Here is a 23194-nt window from a genome sequence, read left to right as displayed (position 1 = left end):
CAATTTCAGTGTGTTGTTCGTTGCACAAAAGCCTCCAAACTCCTCTCCAGAACAATTTACAAGGCGAGCTAGCTAGACCTTCTGTTGTTCTGCCTCTTCTTATGGTTAAGTTCATTTCTGTGTGGATTTTTCTTAATAAAACATCATTAACAAGATGAGAAGTCCTATAACCTACACAATATAGAGTGGCAAATCATGGTGTAGTCTCAGTTTTATCCTTTATTCCATTTACCAATCTCTGTTCATCTCACTCTCATGATTGCAGGAATATAAGCATTCTTTAATTTTATCTAAAAAATGTACCTTGTTTGTAGCTCTACGCTCTTTTAGTGATATTTGCATGCTCATCTGATTTGACACATTATATATCTACTAACTATATCTAAGACATTAATCACCATCAACATAATAGATTTGTTTTTTGATCAGCATTACTTATAAATACCACTTATCTGAATATTAGTATTTCCTACCTTTTGTTGTTGACATTTGGTTTATATATGGGCTTTGTTTCCTTAGCTTGAGTATTTTGAGGTCAGGCATAATGTCTTGGTTATCTTTGTTTGTACCATTTTGGATCTTGAAGATAGTAGGTGCACAGTAAATATTTACTAAGTTGAATTTGATTGAATAGAGAATATTTTAGAAAATTTTCCCTTTCATCTCATGTAATAATTTAAAGGAGGTCTTTAATTTCTAACAACAGAGCAAGTTTGTGCCTCGGTGGTTCTAGAGGTTTAAAAAAATATGTTATTATGGTTAATGAAGTAGTCCAGATAGTCTTGGAAATTCTAGGACTGCCTTGCAAATGTGAACTACTAGTGTCTTCTTTAGAGTTCTTTGAGGTCAGATTTCTTAAATCCCCAAACTACCCAGGTATTTCCAGTGACATTTGCATGTAATATTACCCAGACATGCGGTACATAACATAGGTGTCCCTATGGCCTGCAGTGAATGCTTGCAAACTGATATGGTCTGTTCTAGGTCTGTGATGAATTAGAACAGACTCATGGTTTTAAAACCATTTGGAGGTTATAGAATTCTGTGAGAATCCGGTAAAAGCTATGGATATATGTACATTTATATATTTTGCTTGTATTTGTAGAGAAGTTGTTGAGCCCTAAAAACCATACATCCCAGGATAAAAATCTGCTCTGGAAATTATGGCATTGCAAATATTCTTTTTTTTTAATTAAAGTATAGTTGATATACAATCTTATATTGGTTTCAAGTATACAGCACAGTGGTTCAACAGTAACCCATAGTATAAAATCCTCACCCCCACTAGCGTAGTTATTACATGTCAACATAGGAAGATGTTACAGAATCATTGGCTATATTCTCCATCCTGTGCTACTATCCCAGTGACCAGCTTATATTATGATTGAGAATTTTTGTGCCCCTTTATTCCCTTCACCCTTCCCACCTACCTGCCCCAACCCCTCCCCCACGGTAACCACTAATCACTTCTCAGTGTGTATGAGTCTACTGCTGTTTTGATCCTTAGGTTTTGCTTTGTTTTTATATTACACAAGTAAGTGAAATCGTATGGTATTTGTCTTTCTCTACCTGGCTTATTTCACTGAGCATAATACCTCTAGATACATGCATCTGCAAAGACTCTTTAACTCTCTTTAAGTTCAAACTGATGTTGAACTTTTTTCAACTTCTACTTTTTCTTTTTTCCCCCTTTCCCATTCTAAAGTTAGCTAAGGGAGTTTCTCTCTTGCATCTGAGCCTAGGAAATGAGATGGCAATGCTCTTCTGGCTTTAATTAGATTTGAGTGTCCTGGGAAAATGTTGCATAATATATAAACAACATGCTTGTCGCTATTACAAGTGAAAATAAGACAAGTTATTTTTTGTTTTGAAAGAAGGGTCTTTCAGAATGAAACCCTGTGTGTGTGGTGTGGGGGTGGGGGTATGGACTTCCCCTCCTCTTAACAGATGTTGCTGCTATGAAACTTTAAATTTCATTTTGAAACATTTGGTTTTAAAAGTCGTATAAGCCCTTGCTTAAAAAAATCTTAATTCTCTTCCCACATTGGGGCTCTTATAGACTAGTGAAAAAGTTTCCAGTACCTATACTGGCTATTGTAATGGGAGAAGGTTACTATTCCTTCTGTGCCCTTCTGCTGATTCTCAAAACTAGTAAATTCTCTTTATTTCCAAGTTTGCTTTCTCCTAAGGGTTAAGAACTACTTAAGGTCTTTGGAAAGTTGTCCTGTCCTTGGAGGAAGTACCAGTTTCCAAGTGATTCTAGCTGTGGCAAATGTCAGTAACTAATTTATTCATTCAGTCAACAAGTATTTATTGAGCATTACTGTGTGCCTACTACTCTTGTGGCATACAACAGGTGTAGTCTCTGCTCTCATAGAAGTTTGTAAGAAGAGAAAATTATATATATATATTTACAGATAGTGATAAAGGCTGTAAAGAAGGGTAAACTGATCAAGAGGGACAGTGCTATTTTCAATAGATTGGTGAGGAAAGCCTTTTCTAAGAAGGTGATGATTTTTTTTTTGGGGGGGGCCCAGACCAGTATCCACATGGGGCACCCCTGGGCCCAAGGGCTGTGGAAGCTTGGGCGCAGCCCACAGGTGGCCTCCTCCGCCCGCTGCCCTGCTGACGCGCTCCCAGGCTCACAGGACAGGGGACTGGGCGGGAAGAAGGAGCTGGCTCACTCGAGGTCTGTGCCCTGCTCAGGACTGGGAGGAGGTGAAGCGAGTTTTGGCTTTAACTTTCCCACTGGCTGCTGGAAGGCCCTGGGCTGGTGCCTGAAGTTCTCTGCCTGAATTTTGCATTTCAAAGAGATAGCCTCAGTTCCTACAGAAGAGGGGTAGAACATTCATATCTCAAAGGCATGGAGAAAATGCAAGTTGAGCAGAGACTTGAATGAAATGAAGGAGTGAGCTGTGGAAATGATGGAAATATGTTTCTGTGCTTGCAAAGCAGCAGGAGGCCAGGAAGGCTGGAGTAGAAAGGTGAAGGGGACAGTGGTAGGAATGCGGTGGGAGAGTTATGCAGAGCTTTATAGACTATGATGAAGGATTTTGGATTCCCTTTAAAGGATGTGGGATGCTATGGAAGGATTGAGACCAGGGGAAAGCCATAGTCTCAATTTATGCTCTACAAGTATTACCCTGACCTTAATAAAAAATTTTAAAAAGTTTAAATTAAAAATTAAAAATAACTATAGTAACCACATTGTTTTTTCTTGCGAAACCTTTGTAAAAGTGTATATCAATCATACCTTAATAAAAAAAAAAAAGAAGTATTACCCTGGCTGTTGTGTAGAGAATAAACAATAGGAGGCAAGAGGGTAAGCAGGGAGAATAATAATGACAGACACATCTGGTGACCTGAAATGTATCCAGTAATTTTTAATACAAGCCAGTAAGTTTTAGCCTGGCATGGAGAAAGAAGTCTGGTATGTAAGTGACTCTTATTTCAGCTCAGATAGTTCTCAGACATGAGTAATTTCATGAAGGTCACTGAGATTATAAATTCTAGCCTTTTAAGAGTAACACTTTTAATTTAGTATCTTTGAACATTGCTTTCCACTTGCTTAAAGTTTTTTCCCTTTGGATTAAAAACAGTAATAATATTCTTCATAGAAATTTTGGGAAATAAAAGCATAAAGAAATAAAGTCATTTATAATCCTATTACCTAGAGATAGTATTTAACTCTTGACAGTTATTTTTCTTAGCAACATCTCTGAAAGATTGATGTTTCTACTTTGAGGCCTAGGCAGGCTTTAATGACTTGTTCAGAATAATCAGAGTAGTTACTATATTTTTACTGCCCTGTTGAGATTATTAGCCATCCCCTGAATGGAGGAAGAACGGTGTTAGTCAGTTATCAAGCTCTAGATATGGGATAGCAAATTAACCAAGTATGGTCAAACAAGGAAGGTTAAGAGAGAAAATTGCCATCATTTTTTCTATTTTCTCTTCTCCCTGCTTTGTAGGACAGTGTTCTTAGCTCAGGTTACAACATACTCGTAACTGTGGATCATATATTTTCCCAAAAAAAGAGGTTCTCCCCTTGAGATTGTAACATGACCATACTACAGCAGATGTGTCCATTTGTTCACTGTGTGTCACATTTTATTTATATTGAACACAGAGAACTTTCTACTCAGAAAAGGAATTCTTTACCTCTGATCTAACTCTCCTAAGAAGACAAACCTATTTTACAAATAATCTGACTGAACTTCTCTTTCTGAGCTAGGTTTCTGCATAAACCTTGTTTTCTGGTTTGTATTATACTTTAAAAAAATCTCAGTAAAATTTTTTTCTATGTGCAGCAGACACATGTATACCTTCCGTTATAGTTTCCTATCTCTTGTTGCAATTAAGTAAGGCAGTACTTCTTCCTTAACTAAGCGTAATGTGACTGCAGCATTTAAGATCCTATATGATGCTTCTGTCCTTTTTGCTGTCATGGCAACCCTTAATTGAGAAAGAGAAAGACACTATGTTCCTGAGTTAGCACAGAGGCCTCGTCAGCTTACATGGGCTTTGTGTGATCAAGAGATGAACTTTCACGGTGTTAGGTCTTTAATATTTTGGGGGCTTTGTTACTATAGCACAGTCTAGCGATCTTAAACATAATTTTTTGTGTATGTTGTATACATGTGTATAACTTATAAATTTGTAATGATGTTGATGGAATACCTACTGAAAGGCTTTCATGATGTAATTCGTCTCTCTCCAGCATCATTTCCTACAATACCCATACCTCTGACTTTATACTTAGATTCTTCCAGATTGAACATACCATGTTGTCTCATACCTCTGTCTTTGTATGTGCTCTTTTTTTTACTTAATTCGATTTTCTTGTACTACCTAACAGATACATATGCATCTTTCAAATTACAGATTGGCATCGCTTTCCCAGGAAAAGCTTCCCTGGTTTTCTCTGTTTTCTTTGTACATTGAGGTTTTTATTAGTCTATGGAGCTTCCCATTTCAAATGTATTTATCTTTATCTCTGCTATTGATAGTAAATTATAAACTCACAATATAGTCATTTTTATAATCTGAACACAAAGCAAAATTTAAATCTTTGTTGGTTAACATCTTCCTGAAAATTAGCTGACTCTCAGTTGAAAATAACATAGGTGACCTTTTGTATAGATTTTGAAAATCAGAAAGAAAAAACATAAGAGGGCACTTCACAGTTTTGCTGTGATCCAGTTAAGACTCCCACAGTGATGGTCAGGTGATGTATTCCTTTGTTGTGTCCCAGAATGTGATAGTGCTTTCCCCTCCCTCCCTCCCTCTCTCTTTCCTTTTTGTTTTGTTTATTGCACTGGATTTTTATTTTTATTTTTTCCAGTTTTTCCTGTTTAGGTATAGTTGACATATAACATTTTATTCATTTTAGGTGTACAACATGATTTGATATTTGTACATATTGTGAAATGATCACCACAATAAGTCTAGTTAATACCTGTTACCATACAGTCACAAATTTTTTTTTCTTATGAGAACTTTTAAGATCTCTCTAAGCAAGTTTCAAATATATACTAAGGTGTCATTAACTATAGTCACCATGTAGTCACTGCACATTACATTCCCAGTGCTAGCTCTCTTACTCTTCCATTTTACTCTGTGAATTTGCTTGATATCCTCACAATTGGTAGTACTCTGGAGTTGTTTCTGTGCTAGTTTGTTTTGCTTTTTTAAAAATAGAGCATTTGTTTAAACAATTAAAATGTGTAGGTACAGATTAAAGAGCAAATTCTCATGTACCCACTACCAAGGTCAGAAATAGTTTGTTACCATAGTCTGGAAGCCCCTCTGGGATTTCATTCCCTCTTCACCTCCTGAAGTAATCACCATCCTCAGTTTTTTGGGAAGTCATTCCTTTTCTGTTTTTTGTTTTCATCATATATGTCTTTATTCTTGAATACAATGTTAAGTTTGCTTTGTCTTAAAACTATGCTAAATGGAATCACGCTGCATGTGCTTTCCTATGACATGCTGCTTTTGTGCAAGATTTGTTTTGAGATGTATATAGTTAAACTTCATATATTTCCGGTGCTGTATAATATTCCACTGAATTAACCTATACTAATTTACTTATCCATTTTATTTATTGGCATTTAGATTGTGTCCAAAGTTTTGCTCTTAAAACAATACTGCAATAATATTCTTTCATATATGTCTTGTGCAAGAATAGATAAGTAGAATTGCTAGGATATCGAGTATGCATGTTAAATTTTAGAAGATAATAATACCAAACTGATTTTCAAAGTAACCATAGCTATTTTCCAGCAGTGGAGGGGCATTCTTCATTACTCCACATTCTTCCTGACACTTGGCATTATCCAGTGTAAAATTTTTGCCAGTCTGGTGGTGTGAAATGATATCCCATAATAACTTGAGGGTACATGTCCATGATTACTAATGAAGTTGAACATCTTTTTGTATGTTAAGGGCCTGTGCTTTTTTTCTGTGATATTCCTTTTCATTTCTGATTCCCATTTTTCAGCTAGTTGCCTTGTCTTTTCCTTTTTTACTCGTAGGAGTTCTTCGTATATTCTGTATACCTATTGGTATATAGTTGGCCTTTGCCAACTAAATGGATCACAGGTATCTTCCTTGTGACTATGGAAGGTGATATGGGAGGTGAGGGAGAAGAAGGATATAGAATTACTCCCAAATTTCTGATTTGGGGAATTGAGTGGATGGTGATGTTATTAAAGTAAGACATAAAATAGAGGACAAGAAATAGACCTGTATTTCTTGTTGAGAGGAGGATTAATTTATTTTGGAGTTCCATGTTCCTATGGAATATCCAGGTGGAGATTTCTTATGAAAGTTAGCTATAAGGGTTTGAAGCTTAGACAAGCTCAGTTTTGCCACAAAGTCCTGAAGGACTTTTTCATGATGGGCCTTCCAGGAGACAACAGTCGGAAGGGATATGGTGATTCCCAAACTTGCATGTTCTCTGCCCATCCCAACTTTCTTCAGGCTATAGATTCTCCACTCAGCTTTTTTTGAAATAAATATCTCAGTTAAATGACCCCCTGGACACTTCATATTAGTTATAATTATTTTATTACCTTTTTGGTCTCTAAACAGTTAAATAATCTTTCTTAATATTGTCAAGAGAGCACATTATTTTTATTTTGAAAAACATTCAGCATATTTATCTTATGTAACATGTAAAACATATATGTAAATTTAAAATTTTCTCTTACTGTCCATTTGCATGCAGCACCTAATTATACACATTATTGTAAAACACTGACAACAAAATAAGAAATATATACATGTAAGAATCCTACTTTGTATAAATTTTTCATTAAATAGTACTGTTTTCACATACATTTCCTGACATTTCTAGCTTTTTAAAATGTATTTGGAGTTATGTACATACAACCACTGAAAGAATATGGGCCCTTTGGGAGGATGGAAGTAGAGGCCCACAGAGTAAAATACCTTTCTTAAAAAAGCAGATTGTATTGTTGTTTTGATTGCATGCCTTTTAGTTATTTGAGATTTCTAACAACCCTGCTAAGCCCAGAGGTGGAAAGATCTCTTAATAGGAGAGGTGAGCAGGGAGAGGACTTGGCACATGCCCGCAGACCGTAGCCCCTGAGCATAGCTAATAGCATGGCGCCGTGGCACAGTTACCAGGGACGGCTCAGGAGGAGGAGCCATCCACCTCCTGCAGGAGGAGTAGCAGCCGATTTGGTGACTGTGCTTGGTCACCTTTGAGAACTTCAATCCAGGTACAGTGAGGGCTTGACGTATACTGCATGTAGGGAAATAATGGCAGAGGTAGCCTCTCTCTGGTCCGTCCTAATCAGTAGTGCAGTGATTACGCTTCTCTCTGTGTTTGAGATCTTTTAGACCTGTAAGAAGAGAAAGGGGCTTTAAAAGTATGACACTTTCAACTCTGACTTCATTCTGGGTTCTCTTTGGAATACATGGAGATCACAAATAACCCCAAGTCCTCAGGTGAAGTCGACGGTGAGCTTTCCTATTGCTGCACAATAATTGTTTCGAAGGTCAGGAAATGCTCGGGGGAAATTAGGTAGCTTTGTTTAGATGATTATAGCTCGGCCTGAAGGTTCAAGTGCTTTATTGACATTTCTGAACAGGTAGTCAGTAACTTTTGATACCGTACAATATGACATCTCAGTATATAAATAATGGAGGCAGAGAAAGGCATTGTGGTAACATCCTTTTGAGCCAAGGATCCCACAGGAAAACCCAAACTGCAAATATTGCTAACATTTTAAGATCGACATTTCTTAAAGAGCACTTCTGCAAGAACTGTAAACTTACCTTTCCTTGCTAATTGCTTTCACTAAATTCTTGATGGTCTTAGACTCTGGGTTCAGACATCTTTTCTCCCCTTTCTTTTTCATTGTGGCACTATAGAAGTAAATAGGAGTGAAAATAATTAAAACAATGTTGGGCTGATAAATGTACAGTTTTTAAGTCAGATGTTTAAGTTTCACTCTAGATGTTTCCTTTGCCATACAGAAGTCTCAGAATCATCACAAGCCCTTCACACCCTTTACAAATCTTTTCTGATCATCATCACTAATTTAATATATGATTACAATCAGGAGGTGACAGAGGGGATTTTACTTACATGATTTCAACATGTGGACAAGACTGACTTGCAGGAATCATTTCAAGTTTTTCTAAGGACCTTGGATTAACAGGTCGATAACTAATTGTGATGCAGGTACAGCGCATAGTTCTAGAGAGAGGTACTCCTGTGGGAAAAGAGACAGGTGCATGGGGTGGGGATAATGTTAGGCATTTAATGTGACATGTTAGTATCCCCATGTCATCACAAAGCTACTCAGTCTGAGAAGGAATGATCATATAACACAGCTCTGAATGATTAGTTGATTATCTGAGATAATGGATTTGCAACTTGTTTATTTCAAGATCATACCCTTGAGCCCAGTTTGTATGGTTTACTAAGCTGAAGTTAAAGAGGGATCTGTGTCATCCTTTCCTCATTCCCTCAGATTTTCTCTGTCCTCCCTCTTTCCCGTCCTCTTCTGCTCCTATCCTCCTCCTCCTCTCTTTTATTCCATTTGCTTCTCTATATACACTCTGCAAACAGAGGGAATCTCTGTTCATTTACCCTTCATTTACAGGCAGGCCTAAAACAAAGGTTGCAAATACACCGTTTCTGTATTTATAGAATTTATACCCAGCCCTATTTCTGACCTTACAAGTTATCTCTTTGTGCTCCTTACCTTGAGTTCCACTTAGGGTCAGAAAGATAAGGCAGAAAATAAGAGGAGTACTTGGGTTCATGGTGCTGCCACTGGAGGTTCCTCTGCTCTATGCTCAAAAAGTCTAAGCAGTTGAGGAGTGTCTCAGAAAACGTGGTACTAGGATGCAGTATTTATTTGCAAAGCCACTTTCCCTCTCTAACTCTGATTGGATAACATTACAGCTGATTCAGCAAAGCCTGCTCTTTTTTCCTTGGGGAAGTCCCATGTTGCAGAATCAAAGGTATTATTTGTATCTACTGTGGCTTCCGAGTTATGGAATTTCCCTCTGACCCTTTTCTTCAATAAGAGTGAAATAGGTTTCACTTTCCAAAACATGAACTGTTTCTTGAAAAACAGAACTTCATTGCATATACAAAGAATTTTTTGAACTGGAACTTTGATTCTCATCTTTCACCTCCTGCAAAACAAAAAATGTCAACTTAATCCTCAAGCCAAAGTCCTAGATACAGTTTTAAAATGAGAATGCCTCAATAGTATGTTTTGAATCCATTTTAGTATGTAAAGGTAATGCATGAACAGGAATATCTTACATTTATTCACTTTATGGGTCACTTTTTCATTTTATCACTACAGTAACCTTGTGAGAAGATAGGAAGGTTGTCTTCATTTTTACATGGGGAAGAATAATCTTAAATATTAGATAATTGTGTTGGGTCACACAAAGGTTGCCATCCATTTATTGTACCTGTGATGTTTTTCTCAACACATATTTTATCAAACTTTTGTAATTATTTTTAGAGGCTAAGTAATTTAAAAGAATTCTTCAATAATAGCAATTTCATCTTTTGTAGGTAAATACAATTTTTGGGAACAGTAATTTAGCAGTGCATTACCCTTTGATCAAACACTATAAATAATACAGTTTGGTCATCTTGGACAAGGTCAGAGATATATAGAACTGGCAAGTTCCAAGGAATTCCAGAAATGTTTTGATCATTCATAACATCATTAAAATTAATGAATAACCTGCAATATATTTTGAGGGAAAACACTATTCATTTGTCTATCTGATTTCTGGTGTGTTAGTAAACAAGTTTCATGTGTTAAATCAGTTCCTGAATGAAAACAAGATAGTATGTAGAATGGAATTAGAAAAATATTCATAGCTATAACAGGGTTATTGTGAAAATGAAGGAGGCTTTTTGAGGAAATAAATTTAGAAGAGGGACATGAGTAGAGATGGACCTTGGGAGAATGAGATGGAAACAGAGAGCTTGACTTAAGATAGGTACAGCTCTAAGAGACTCTCAAGTGCAAAGCAAAGGAAAAAAAGTGTTAGCCATTGAACTGGCAATAGTGATAATTGAAATCAGAACAATTTCAACTGGGAAAATAGGGACAAGTAGGGGCAAAACTTCATTTCTTAGCACTCAGTAATACTTGCCTGATTACTCATGGCAGATAGTATCAGTAGGAAGCAGATGACACTGTATAGGGTAACACCTGTTGGGCCTGACAATGGTAGTTAACTGTATCCAAGGAATATAACAGTCTGGTTGTGTTCTTTACAAGTGATTGGCCACAGGGGATCCAAGCTGAAATACAGGCATCACCCTACAATAGGAGATCTGATGCAGGTGACTTGGAACCTAGGGAAATATCTGGGAGGTCTTTTCATAGTCAGTCAGGCTGCAGGAATGTAGGGAGAGGCCAAGGAAAGACAGGGCTTCCATCCTAGGATTAGTCTATAGTACCTGGTGTATACTGGCCCAAACCTTGGCATAGAGGCAAGATAAAAGCCCATATCTGAAAACTGGACAAACATAAGACTTGGAACCTCAAATGCAGGATTTTGTCATCAGAACAGTGAGCAAGTTGCTGCTTGTGGCTGGTAGACCTCACCAGCATGCTGAATCCCAGGTCAGTCTGTTCCAGGAACTGAAGATTTCAAGTGGATAAGTCAGTGACATAGCTGTGGGAAACTGGAGAGACAAAAGGAAGGGAAATGAGGCAGAGACTGAACCCAGAGGCTTTCACCCAGCAAAGGGGCTTTCTTCTCATGAGGGAAAGGCTTATGAGAGGCAGTGACATGGAAGGGCCCTTCCATAGCTGTTTGTACAGAATAAAAACTGGACTGTGAGTAAAAATGCCAAAAATTTTCAAAGAAATATCTGACATCATGCATCGAAGAGGCTCTGAATACTTTAACATTAAACAATACAAAAAAAATACATTGTGATTTTATTTTTGTTTGTATCATAGTTCTCAGCTGAAATACTGTTTATATAGCAAAGGGGAGAGTTGAGGCAGATACCTGCTATGTGAACTAAATACCTCTTATTAAAAAGAAAATATATCTTATTCATTAAATTTATTTTTTATTATACATTACATAGCTACAACTATGTGCCAGAAATTGTTTCAAATGTTTTATGACTATTGACTGGTTTAATCTTAAGTAATGACTCATTTAACCAGTAACTCTAGCTTTAGGGTCCATATTTTTAACACCTTTGTAATACTACCTCTCCAGAGAACATTGTTGATTTGGATTTCTCATTTGCATGCTATCTGTCCTAATTGCTAACGCTCTCTTTGAGGTTATTTTGGGGTCTCAGTAATCAAACACCTAGAAAAGGTTGAAGATCTATGTACCTTACAGTGATTTTCATACTACAGTGAAAAATGCTGTGGTTTTTTTTAAACACATAGATACACATGTATTAGCCAATACAATTACATAGATACATATTTAATCACTTACAGTATTTTTAAAAGCTGGTTTTCTTGCCTAAAACAGAACATGTTCAGTTGGATTTTTTGTTTAGATTATATTGAGCATTGTGTATCTGGGAATTTTTGTGACTAGGGGAAAAAGATACTTATTTATATCCTCCTAAATTTTCAAGTCTGTATTCTAATTGTATTAAAACATGTAAATTTGTGTTTCTTTGTTTTAAGAGCTGGATTTTATTGCAGTTTTTAAATACCACAAGTATGTCTTACCATTCAACATCTTTTTATTTCTGTATCTAGACAACTAGATTTTATTCATTAGCCTACTGAACTGTTCTTTCATCAGAAATATTGAGGCCTTCTAAAATTTTTCTGATATTCTTATCTTTAATATCTTTAATTATTGTAACTTGCTGAATCATTATAGAGTGTTTTCTTTATCTCTATTAACAATTTTTGTCTTAATCAGTGTAGCAACTCCAGCTCTCTTTTGGTTATTGTTGGTATGATATATCTTATTCTGTTCTTTAACTTTTAACCAATTATGTATTTGAATCTATATTATGTCATTTGTAGAAAGTGTACAGTTGGATCATGATTTTTAAAAATCCATTTTGCCAACCTCTGGCTTTTGGTTGAAGTGTTTAATCCATTTATACTCTGTATTCAGTGAGATGTTGCTCTTAAACTTTCTTTTCATGTTTAATGTAACTAATGATAAGGTAGATTTACATCTGTCATTTTGGTATTTTCTATATGTCTTGTCTTTTTTTTTGCTTCTTTATTCCTCTATTACTGCCGCTTTTGTATTAAAGCAATGTTTTCTAGTATATAATTTTAATAATCTTGTTTTTTAAAACAGCTTTATTGAGATGTAATTTACACATATATAATTAACCCATTTAGAGCATACAGCTCAATAAATTTTAATATATCCAGAGTTGTGCAGCCATCATCACAATCAGTTTTGAAACATTTTTATCACCCAAAAAAGCCTCCCACATACTTTAGCCCTTCCCCTCCAACCTCCCTCCCTTCCCACCCCTAGATAACTGCTAATTTACTTTCTCTCTAGATGTGCCTATTCTGGACATTTCATGTGACTGGAATCTTTGTCATTTCTTTTACTGTTTATTTTTGGGGTTATTTTCTTAGTGATTCTTGGAGATTATAATTAACAATTTAAAACAATACAGTTTAGCTTAATACCAATTTAATTTCAGTGATAAAGTTTTGCTCCAGTTTAGCTTTTCCTCCCCCTTCATTTGTGCTATTATCATAAAAGTTAATTCTTTATACATTATAAGCCCATCAGTACAATAATTTTATAACTATTGCTTTATACAGTTGTCTTTTAAATAAGAAAAGATACAGTTATACTATGTTTTATGTTTATATGTGTAGTTCTCTTTACTGATATGCTTGGCTTCTTTTTATAAATTTCAGTTACTGTCTAGTGTTCTTTCATTTAAGACTGAAGGTCATCCTTTAGTATTTCTTGTAGGGCAGGTCTGCTAGTGACAGATTTCTCTCAGTGGTTTTTTGTTTATCTGAAATGTTTTAATTTGTCCATTTTAAAATCTTTTAATAACTTTAATAAGGTGTAATTTACACATCATATAATTTACCCCTTTAATGTATGTGGTTCAGTGGTTTTTACTGTATTCACAGAGTTGTGCAATAGTTATCTCCATTTTGAAGGATCAATTTGCAGGTTATAGGATTCTTGGTGGCAGTGGTTTTCTTTTAGTACTTTAGTATTCTTTTGTATCTTCAGTATTCTTTTGAATATGTCACTCCACTGCCTTCTGGCATCCATGGTTTCTGATGAGAACTTAGCATCAGAAGAACTTATTGAGGCTCTTTTAGATAGGATGAGTCACTTTTTTCTTGTCTTTCAAGATTCCCTCCTTAGCTTTGACAGTTTGTGATCTGTTTAGGTGTAGATCTCTGGAGTTTTTTGAGCTTTGTAGGTGCTCAGATTAATGTTTTTCATCAAATTTGGGGAGACTTTGGCCACTATTTCTTCAAATATTTCCCCTTTTCCCCTTTCTCTTTACTCCTCTCTTCTCCCATTATACATATGATGGCACACTTGATGGTTCTCTATACATCTCTGTGGCTCTGTTCATTTTTCTTCTTTATTTTTTCTGTCCCTCAGAATTAACTTATCTTCAGGTTTGCTAATTCTTTCTTTTGCCTGTTCAAATCTGCTGTTGAATTTTTCATTTTGTTACTATACTTTTCAAAGCCAGAGGTTCTTCTTTATAATTCCTTTTTATTTATACTCTGTATTCAGTGAGATGTTGCTCTTAAACTTTCTTTTCATTCTTTGGACATGGTTTCCTTTAGTTCTTTGAACGTATTTGTAATAACCAATTTAAAATATTTGTCTACTAAGTCCAGTGAGGAATTCCCTGGGCTTCCTCAGGGACACTTTCTGTTGACTGCTTTTTAAATACATATAAGCTATACTTTTCTTTGCATTGTCTTATAAATTTTTTTGCTGTTGAAACTGGATATTTTAAGTAATATAATATGGCCACTCTGGAAGTCAGGTTCCCACCCTCTTCAGGATTAACTGGTTTGCTGTTTGTTGTTGTGCTGTTTGTTTACTGACGCTACTGAACTATTTCTGTTTATTGTGTATAGCCACTGAAGTCTTTGTTCAGTTAGTTTAATCATCTGTTAATGATTGCACTAAGATTTCCTTAAATGCCTTGAGCCAATAAGTACCCAATCCTTTACTGAGGGGCTCTGTTTGTGTGCTGGGCATGCTGTCAATGTTCTGGCAAGAAGTGTGCAGTTCTGCCTTAGCTTTCACTTCCTGTTTGTGCAGAACCTCCAGGTCAGCTTGAAGTGAGAGGTTAGGGCCTTCTCAGATATTTCTGAGTATGCACACAGCCCTGCACGTATATGTACCTTTCTAGATTCCTAGAGCTTTTCAAAGCCCTCCGTAGACATCACACTCCCCAGTTTTTCCTTTAAGATTTTTACCCAATTGATGTGGCCACTACAGGTAGATAAACTACTGTTAAATAATTGTTACTGATTGTTTTCAGCCTAAGTCCTTGGGGTAGGGCATTTTGTACTAAGTGAACTCAGAATCACGTCAAAAAAGACAAGCCTTGTGAGCTTTTAAGGACACTTTCAGACAAATCAGTCCTGATAGTCAACGGGAATGGGGCTTTTGGGGAGCTTCAAACCCATTCTGCCCCTCCATTGAATTTTAGGAAGCTTTTCAGAACTATGTAGTTGTGAGGCTGCTGTTTTTCAAGGCTACTGTGGGGGAGGGGAGAGGGGAATGAGAATAGGACAATGAAAAATGCCGCAAAGTTTTCTCTTCCTACTGATATTCAGCTGTTTCTTAGATATTTATTCCTCAGATTGCTGCAAACTTTTGGCTAATTTCCAGAGTTCTAAAAAAAGTTGGTTTGACAATTTTTTTCAGTGTTCTTTTTGCTTTTACAGAGGAGCAGATTTTCAGAAATCCTCACTCTACCATTCCGGAAGTGTTTCTATAGAGTTATGTTTTGTGGTTCTTTTGAGATAAAATATACATATATTTAAATGTTCAGACCTTAAGTGTCCCATTAGATGAATTTCACAAATACATATACTTGTATAATCCAAATCTCTATCAAGTTATAGAAAATTACCACTATCTCAGAAAGTTCCTTCATGCTACTTGCTATCAGTCCTCATTCCATCTCATCCACCCCTGACACACTGTTCTGATATTTTTCTACTATAGGTTTGTTTTAGAGTCATGTAACTGGAACCCTCTCAGTATTTACCCTTTTGTGCAAGATTTCTTTTTCTCAGTATAATATTTTTTAGATTAACCTGTGTAGTTGCATGATTCTGCAATTTGTTCCTCTATTGCTGCATAATATCCCATTACACAAATTTACTAGTTGGTTTATCTATTCTCTTGTTGATAGACACCTTGATCATTTCCAGACTTTAGTTATTATGTATAAAGTTGTGAGCATTTTTGTACAAATCTCTTTCTGGGCATATGCTTTCATTCCCTCTCATTTCTGTAGTAGAACAGAGTGATATTTTTAAAACATAAGTCATCATGTCATTCTTCTGCTTAACAGCCTCCAGCTAACTCAGAATTAAATCCCCTTTTGTAACCTGTTTTACTCTGTCATCAGGCTGCTACCTGTCTCTCCGACCTAATCTCACATTGTTCCCTCTCAACCACGACACCCCAGTCACAGTGGCCTTTACACAGCTGTTATCTTTATCTGGAGTGCTTTCCCCCTGTTCTTTGCATAGGAGGTTACTCCTGGGTATTTGGATTTTAGTTAAATAGTACCTTCTCTTAGCATACAATCTAAAGCAGGTGGCCATGATCTTTTTTTAATTCTCTTCTTGGTATTTTTCACTATCTGATATTTGTTTAGTTTTTTTTTCTTTGTTTAATGTCTATTTCTTTATACTACAATGTAAGTCCCCAAAGAACCAGGACCTTATCAATCTTTTCATGGCTCCATCCCAAGCAACTAGCTTTATCATTTGCATAGTAAGGTAGTCAGTAAATACTGGCTGAATGGATAGATAAATGAATGATTTTTTTCAGACTTTAAGAAACAGCATAGATAAGTATACATCTTCAAAAAGAATTTCCATTGCCTTATCAGATTTCTAAATCAGGACATGGATATTACTGTTTTCTCTGACCTTAGGAACCAAGTTAACTTAAAAGATGACTATAATTTCCCCACAAGTTAGCATAGATTCAGGTAGGTAGAAGCATACAGATATTCTCAGCTAGCTATAGGGTAGAATCTTCATTTCTAAGATTGTGGGGTAAATATACAAAGTGTGGTGCCCCTAAAAGCTCTTAATTATTCATTGGAGGTTGTCTGTAATTATGCATTAATGAATGAAGTAAGGCAAATCTCTTACATATATACCAGTTTTGGAAAAAGAATGAGGCGAGGTATACTTGTTCTCATTATTGTTTGTGTACTTTGTGTAGGGAACCAAGCTAATCTCAGGGAATATGATTCAGTGTTTCTCCTTGATGGACCTGTATTCTAATTGGAAAGACCAACAAATATGAAACAATAAATATCACTAAAAGAAACTGTATGATCAGGGCCAAATGAAGGTTATAGACAATAAATAATAGAAGCATCATGGAAGAGTGTACTCATTAAGACCAGGAGTGTCCACATGAAACATAAAGTGTGAATTGTATTTAGACCAGTGGCCAGGAGGGGAAAGCATATATAATTAGAGAAATGTCACAACAAATGATATAGAGGGACACAAGCCAACAGTCAGGGAGTTTGGTAGCATCTCATAGGGATGCTAATACTTTGTTCAGATTCTGTAAGATCTGGTTCTCAGTTTTACAGGTCCAGAACTCTAATATTTCTAATCATCTAGAGAAAACATGTTCTCAAAGAGTTAATTCTTCTGACCAAATCTGCAAGTGACTAAGATACAAATTAAAAAGATAATTTATTCATTTATACTGAGGACCTCTCAGTGACTAGGATGATTGGGTCTCGTAACCAGCTCACCCTTTCTTAGTATTAGAGTACCTGGAAAGTTGAATTAGTAATCATAATGTCTGGTGAGCATAGAATCAAAACAAAGGACCCTTCTTGTCTTTTTTTGAATGGGGATCTGTTCAGTGAAAAATCTTAGAAGTATGGTCAGTGTGGGGAAGAATCCAGAAAAAAAAAATATCAAACATTTAGAGACAATAGCAGGCCAACTTGTTATATCCATAGTCAACTCTACGCAAATCATTTGAATAAAAAGCTAAATTAAAACTCAAGATATATATTTCAGTTTTTGCAAGGTTTTTTTGATAAATTCATTTTCTTAATATTCACTGATCTGAATCTCGTTTTGAAAGAAAAGAAGAGTTAAGGAAATATCTCATCTTTAGTTTCGGTTTCAAATGCAGTTGGTTTAACTTTAAGCCTCCAGTTATGGCATTGGGCCAAAAGAAACAATCTGCCCTAACAGACTTGTTACAGATCCAAGAAAAAATGCTTTCCGAGAAACTGCTGTGCTTAGAAGAAATTTCCTAAAAAGTGAGCAGGAGGAGTTCAGTGATTTCTGTAGACTGGGAATTCCCCCAGTTGATACACAGTACTCCTGGGAAAAATGGGAGGAGAGGGCAAAGCTTTCCTTTTCATAGTTTTGACTGAGCTCCCAGAAGATTCCCTTTGCTGACAGTGTCTGGTAATACTGGTTACATAATTTTGAATTACCTGGGTCTCATCATTCACAGCCAACCTGAGCAAAGAGCAGAGTGGATGGTAGACCCTTGTCATCATGCTAGGAATAGCTGAGAATAGCTTGTTTGGATGCATTTTAGACCATGCAGCATTTTACTTTCCTCACAGTTGATGGGATGATGAGATGGGCTAGGAATCTAGATATACAGTACACAGTTCTGTCTCTCACTTGCTGTGTGATCTTGGACAAATTGTTAGATATGTGTTTCACTGTTCTTCACATGTACATTATAATGCCTAACCCATCCATCTTTCAGATTGTTCTAAAGATAACAGGAGATCAAAAAAAAGGGATTTAACAAATCTAAATGAATTTTTCACCAAACAACATTCCAAAAGTACTGCCAGCTCTCTGGCCAAGTTGCATCTTACCTCTATATGCAACAGATAATATTTTTTCTCTGGACAGTTCTTATGCAATTATGCTTCTGGTCAGATGTATCTGTTAGTCCACAGCCATAGGCATGACTCTCCTGGTAGAGGTGAGGGTTAGAATTGTGCTGCCCTTACTCTTAGGAAAGTATTATTTAGGTAATCTGGCTTATCTTTGATAAATAAAAATACACTGTGAATTTACAAAACAAAACAAGGATGCCCATTTTTCACTTCTTTTCATTGTATTGTAGGTCCCAGCCTGAAAAATTAAACAAAAAGAGAACTTAAAATGATAAGAATTGCAAGGGAAGAAATAATATTTTGCAGAGAACATTGTCTGCATAGAAAATCCCAAAGAATTTACTAAGTTTTAGAGATAATAACAACATTTTTCAAACTGGGTGGCTAGAAGATCAATATATTATCTTTTATATCAGTAACAATTTAAAATGTTATTTTAAAAGACGTAATTTACAGTGTCAACAATAAATACTTAAAAACAAAATATTAAGGAATAAATTAACAAAAGGCAGGCATCTATGTCTTGTTCACAAAATGTAGATGAATTTTTCTGAAACAACGTCAAGTAAAATAATGGTGAAATTATTAAATATAGAATGTTGCTCTTTTGATAAAGCTCAGCAACACTGAAGTTAAATAATATTTCATTTAGATATGTGTATATAAATAAAACTTTTTAAAAAGCAAGGGAGTGATGGTTGCACAACAATGTGAATGTCCTTAATGCCATTGAACTGTAACTTGAAAATAGTTAAGATAGTAAAAAGTTATGTCTATTTCACTATAGTGTTCTTTTTTTAAAAAAGCAAGGGAATAGTAAACACAATTCAGAATAGTGATTATTTTAGGATTGGAAGAGACAAGGGAATGGATTAGGGAAAGAACACATAGCTATATTTTAAGTTATTGTTAATATTTCTGGTTCTTAATTTGGATAGTGAGTTCACGGGTCTTCATTTTATTATCAACAATAGATGCATGAATATAAATGCAATATATATATATATATATGCACACATGGATCAGAGATGACATGAATATGTCATCAACTAAAATGATGATTCACCCAAATCTAAATATCTGAGGTCCATTAAAAAATTAATTTACTCTAAGTCCATATTTCAGGGAAATAGTAAGAATAAGGTTTTTACCCCTTTTAAATTTATGCCAAATTTATCCCTTAAGAATTTATGCCAAAGATATGTGGCATAGATTATGCCACTACTTTTCTGAGTCATTTCTTATCTTAAATATTGGGAAGTTTCTAAGAATCTATTAAATTGCAGCAAATTTTGGCTTAACAGATCAATTGGTAAGCTTAAATCAGCATCCTGCTCAGAGAGGTTATTGAGTGGTTAATCCAGAGATCAAAGAATTGAAGGGGGAGAGAGAGAAATATACAGTTAATTAAATTTAATTGATGAGGATGAGAATAGGCAGAGAGGAGAAGGAGGGTGGAAATTGGTTTCCTTTCTGTCCTCCCTCCTTTATTTCACTCTTTCTCTTCCTTTAACTTTCTTCTTTCCTTCTCTTTTTCTTTCTCTTTTGCTCTCTTCTCCTGCCACCCCCTACCCTGTGTGTGTGTATGTTTGTATGTATGTGTCTCTCTCTGTCTCTGTCTCTTTCTCTTTCTTCATGGCTCCAGTAGGACAAGAAGACTGTGGATTAAGATGTAGTAACAAATCCCTATACAGGGGTCTCGCGTTTTGCATGGTTCTTAACGCAAAGAGTCTGAAAGATGGCTGGTTTCAATTTTAACTGTCTGCATGAATTGCTTAGTACTAGAACTTATTTTATTAAAAATAATATATTAAAATTTATATGCTTTCTTTTGTGCTCGGCTGTTCTGTATTTAAAAAATTTTATTACATTTAATCTTAACCTCTTTACAAGGCATACAGGAATTCCCCACTTTTCAAAAGTTTCCATTATGCCCCTTCACTTTTATGAAGGACCTATAGTAGTACCTGTTTTCACTGACTAAATTAAATCTAAAGAGGATTTTTGCTTTTATGAAAGAAAGCAGAAAGCAAAAACAACATTCAGTGTTTCTTTTGCAGCAAGCTTTTATAGAGGCAGCGAGCACCCTGAGTAGTGAGAATGGCTTCACCAAGCTCCTTCCAGATACAGCATGGAACAATAGGGATTTATAGCCAAGGAGTGTGTGTAGGAGGGGTGATGGGATGGGAGGGCAGATTAGAGGATGGAAAATCAGGAAGACAATAGGGTAACTGTTGTTAAGCAGACTTGAAGGAATTCTTGTTGAAGGCAGGTCAGAGTAATCAGATATAACTGGAGGTTAGGGGGAGATGAGGAATTTGACCACAAAACAAAGAGTGATCAGATGTCAATGGTGTGGGATTCTTGCTAAACTGAGTTACTGGGATTAACTGGATTCTGCAAAGATGAACGCAGAAGCCCAAAGGTGGAGGTCTAATTGAGAAGGGGGTTCAGAGGAGCAAGCTAAAGCTTGGTCAGGTAGATCTTCTTGTGAAACTTACTTTGGAGCACTCTGAGGGTGGGAGACTGAGGCAGGGACACTAGGGAGGCTCTAACAATAGTATGGATAAGAGATCATTAGGGCCTCAGCTAAAGCTTTAACATAGAGATAGGAGAGAATGGGATACATTAAAAAAATTAAACATGAAACTTATTCACTATGTAAGAATTTGTTCTTCATGTAAGAACTTGTTCGTTATGCTTCAGAAGATTGGAGACAGATGAAAATTAGGCTTGGGGTGGATTAATGATTGTGCATTGAGCATTGACCCCCCTATACAGAATTTTATTGTTGTTAACAACCATTTGATCAATAAATATGAGATGCCCTCTCAAAAAAAAAAAAGTAAGTACAGACTTCCAATTGTAAAATAAATAAGTAACCAGGATGTAATGTATAGCATAAGGAATATAGTTAAAATATTGTAACAACTTTGTATGGTGATAGCTGGTAGCTAGAATTATCATGTATATAAATGTTGAATCACTGTGTTGTACACCTGAAACTAATGTAATACTATGTGTCAACTACCCTTCAATAAAAATAAAAAAAAAAAATTAAACATGATAGGGATTATATTTTCAGGTAATGTCATTTGAACAGATGCTGATGGCAAGTGGTTCCTGATCCTTTCTTTGTTTTCTCTTATCTTTTTTAATGGGTTGGATGGAATATGTGTGTGTGAATGTACATGTTTGTGTGTGTATAGATATGTTTATTGTTGTATTGCCACACATAGTAAAGGCAATTTAGATTATTTTCAGAATTTTGTGACAATTTGGAGTGTGATCAAACCAGGGCAGTTAGGCTGTAAACATGACTTTGTTGGAGAGAGGCCCAGAGTCAAGCTAGAGACAGAGGTAGGGACAGCGTTGCTCTTTGTTTAGAATGGCTGTAGATAAGAGATGAACATACCTTGACATAGAGGGCTGTGTTCCTGAACTCATGTGTGGAAGGACTTTTATAAATATGGCAGACTCAATCATTTGGGGGAAGAGAGAACATTTGAGAGCCCTATGAAGGTGAATGTGTTCTGGTTAAGTATGGTATATTACCCTCTGCCTCCCATAAATCAGAGATTTAAATAAAATAAATATGAATTTTATGAATATTTTGTTCCATTTTTAGTCAAAAGCTTTAGAAAAGGTCTAGTTTTAATTTTAATTGATTTAGTTGCCTTTTTTGGGAAGAGGAATCTTAACTATTTAGTTCAATATGATATAGTTCAATAGTATATGTTATTCCATATTTTAGATCATCTGGTTTTCTTCAAGCTCTTACTGGCAATTTGTCTTTTCTTTGTGAACAACTTAAAGAAGAATGCTAAATCATGATTCATGGGAAATTACGTTAAGTCTCCAATTTACGTTAGGGCGTTTCCAATACACTAGCAGTTTATTGAGTAGCACCAAGCAACTCCATCTGCATTTATGATGCCAGGATTTCCAGGAAGTGTAGTTATTCTTTGGTACTTAAGTGGAACTATAGGTGCAAGGTATATAGTGGTCTCAGTCCAAAATAACATTTGCAGACAAGGCAAGAAGAAGCAACTAACACTACTTTACCTCCCACTTCCCAGGAACCCAAACAGTTGTGTGTATGAGAATGTTCTGTATAGAAACCACAGACTGCTTTGACTACATTATAAAGATTTATATTTGAAGGGCCCCCACCCATAAGATGGCAAACTCACCCCTTGGCCCCCTAATCCCAGCACCTAGCCAATAGCCACCAGCCCTGTAGAAGTGACACCTCAATCAGCTCATGCCCCTTCCTTTATAACCCAGCACCTTTCCCTAATAAAGCGGAATTCTCTGGTGAATTGCTGCTGTGTCGCTCCTTTCCTTTCATTGGTGCAGAAACCCGGGAGACGGGACACCCCAACTGGGCCCCGTCTTCCCCCGACACCAGCAGCAGCTTGCCCTCGTCCTCTTTTTCCGGTGCTGGCTCATCACACTCACCACTCCTCTCTGGCCTTTAGGTAAGTTTTCCCCCCGGGGTGGGCCACTCTTCCCTGAGCTATCGCAGTGCCATTGACCGTGATCGTCCGGCAAGGCCCTGACGCT

At 36.1% G+C, this 23194-nt stretch overlaps 2 protein-coding genes across 2 annotated transcripts in view; one reads left to right on the top strand and one right to left on the bottom strand.

Moving 5' to 3' along the window:
- Nucleotides 1–23194, top strand: part of ART3 (ADP-ribosyltransferase 3 (inactive)) — a 130383-nt gene that overhangs the window by 5676 nt on the left and 101513 nt on the right. The gene's annotated exons all lie outside the window — the stretch shown is intronic.
- On the bottom strand, nt 7055–9392 carry CXCL10 (C-X-C motif chemokine ligand 10). The gene is made up of 4 exons (XM_017667411.3): nt 9243–9392; nt 8621–8747; nt 8308–8397; nt 7055–7871 (listed from the first exon to the last, which is right to left on the bottom strand). The coding sequence occupies exons 1-4, from the start codon at nt 9301–9303 to the stop codon at nt 7838–7840; spliced, it is 312 nt and encodes a 103-aa protein (XP_017522900.1). The 5' UTR covers nt 9304–9392; the 3' UTR covers nt 7055–7837.

Source organism: Manis javanica, chromosome 5 (assembly GCF_040802235.1).
Source record: "Manis javanica isolate MJ-LG chromosome 5, MJ_LKY, whole genome shotgun sequence".
NCBI lineage: Eukaryota > Metazoa > Chordata > Mammalia > Pholidota > Manidae > Manis > Manis javanica.
Note: the sequence above shows the minus strand (reverse complement) of the source record. Positions and strands in the feature narration are given on the sequence as shown.

Bases quoted from the DNA above. Each gene is read 5' to 3' on its own strand.
- CXCL10 (XM_017667411.3), bottom strand. From the start codon at position 9,303: ATGAACCCAAGTACTCCTCTTATTTTCTGCCTTATCTTTCTGACCCTA. The intron at 8,748-9,242 runs GTAAGGAGCACA...CTTTTCCCACAG, and splicing joins GACCCTAAGTGGAACTCAAG to GAGTACCTCTCTCTAGAACT. The intron at 8,398-8,620 runs GTAAGTAAAATC...TTACTTCTATAG, and splicing joins TGTCCACATGTTGAAATCAT to TGCCACAATGAAAAAGAAAG.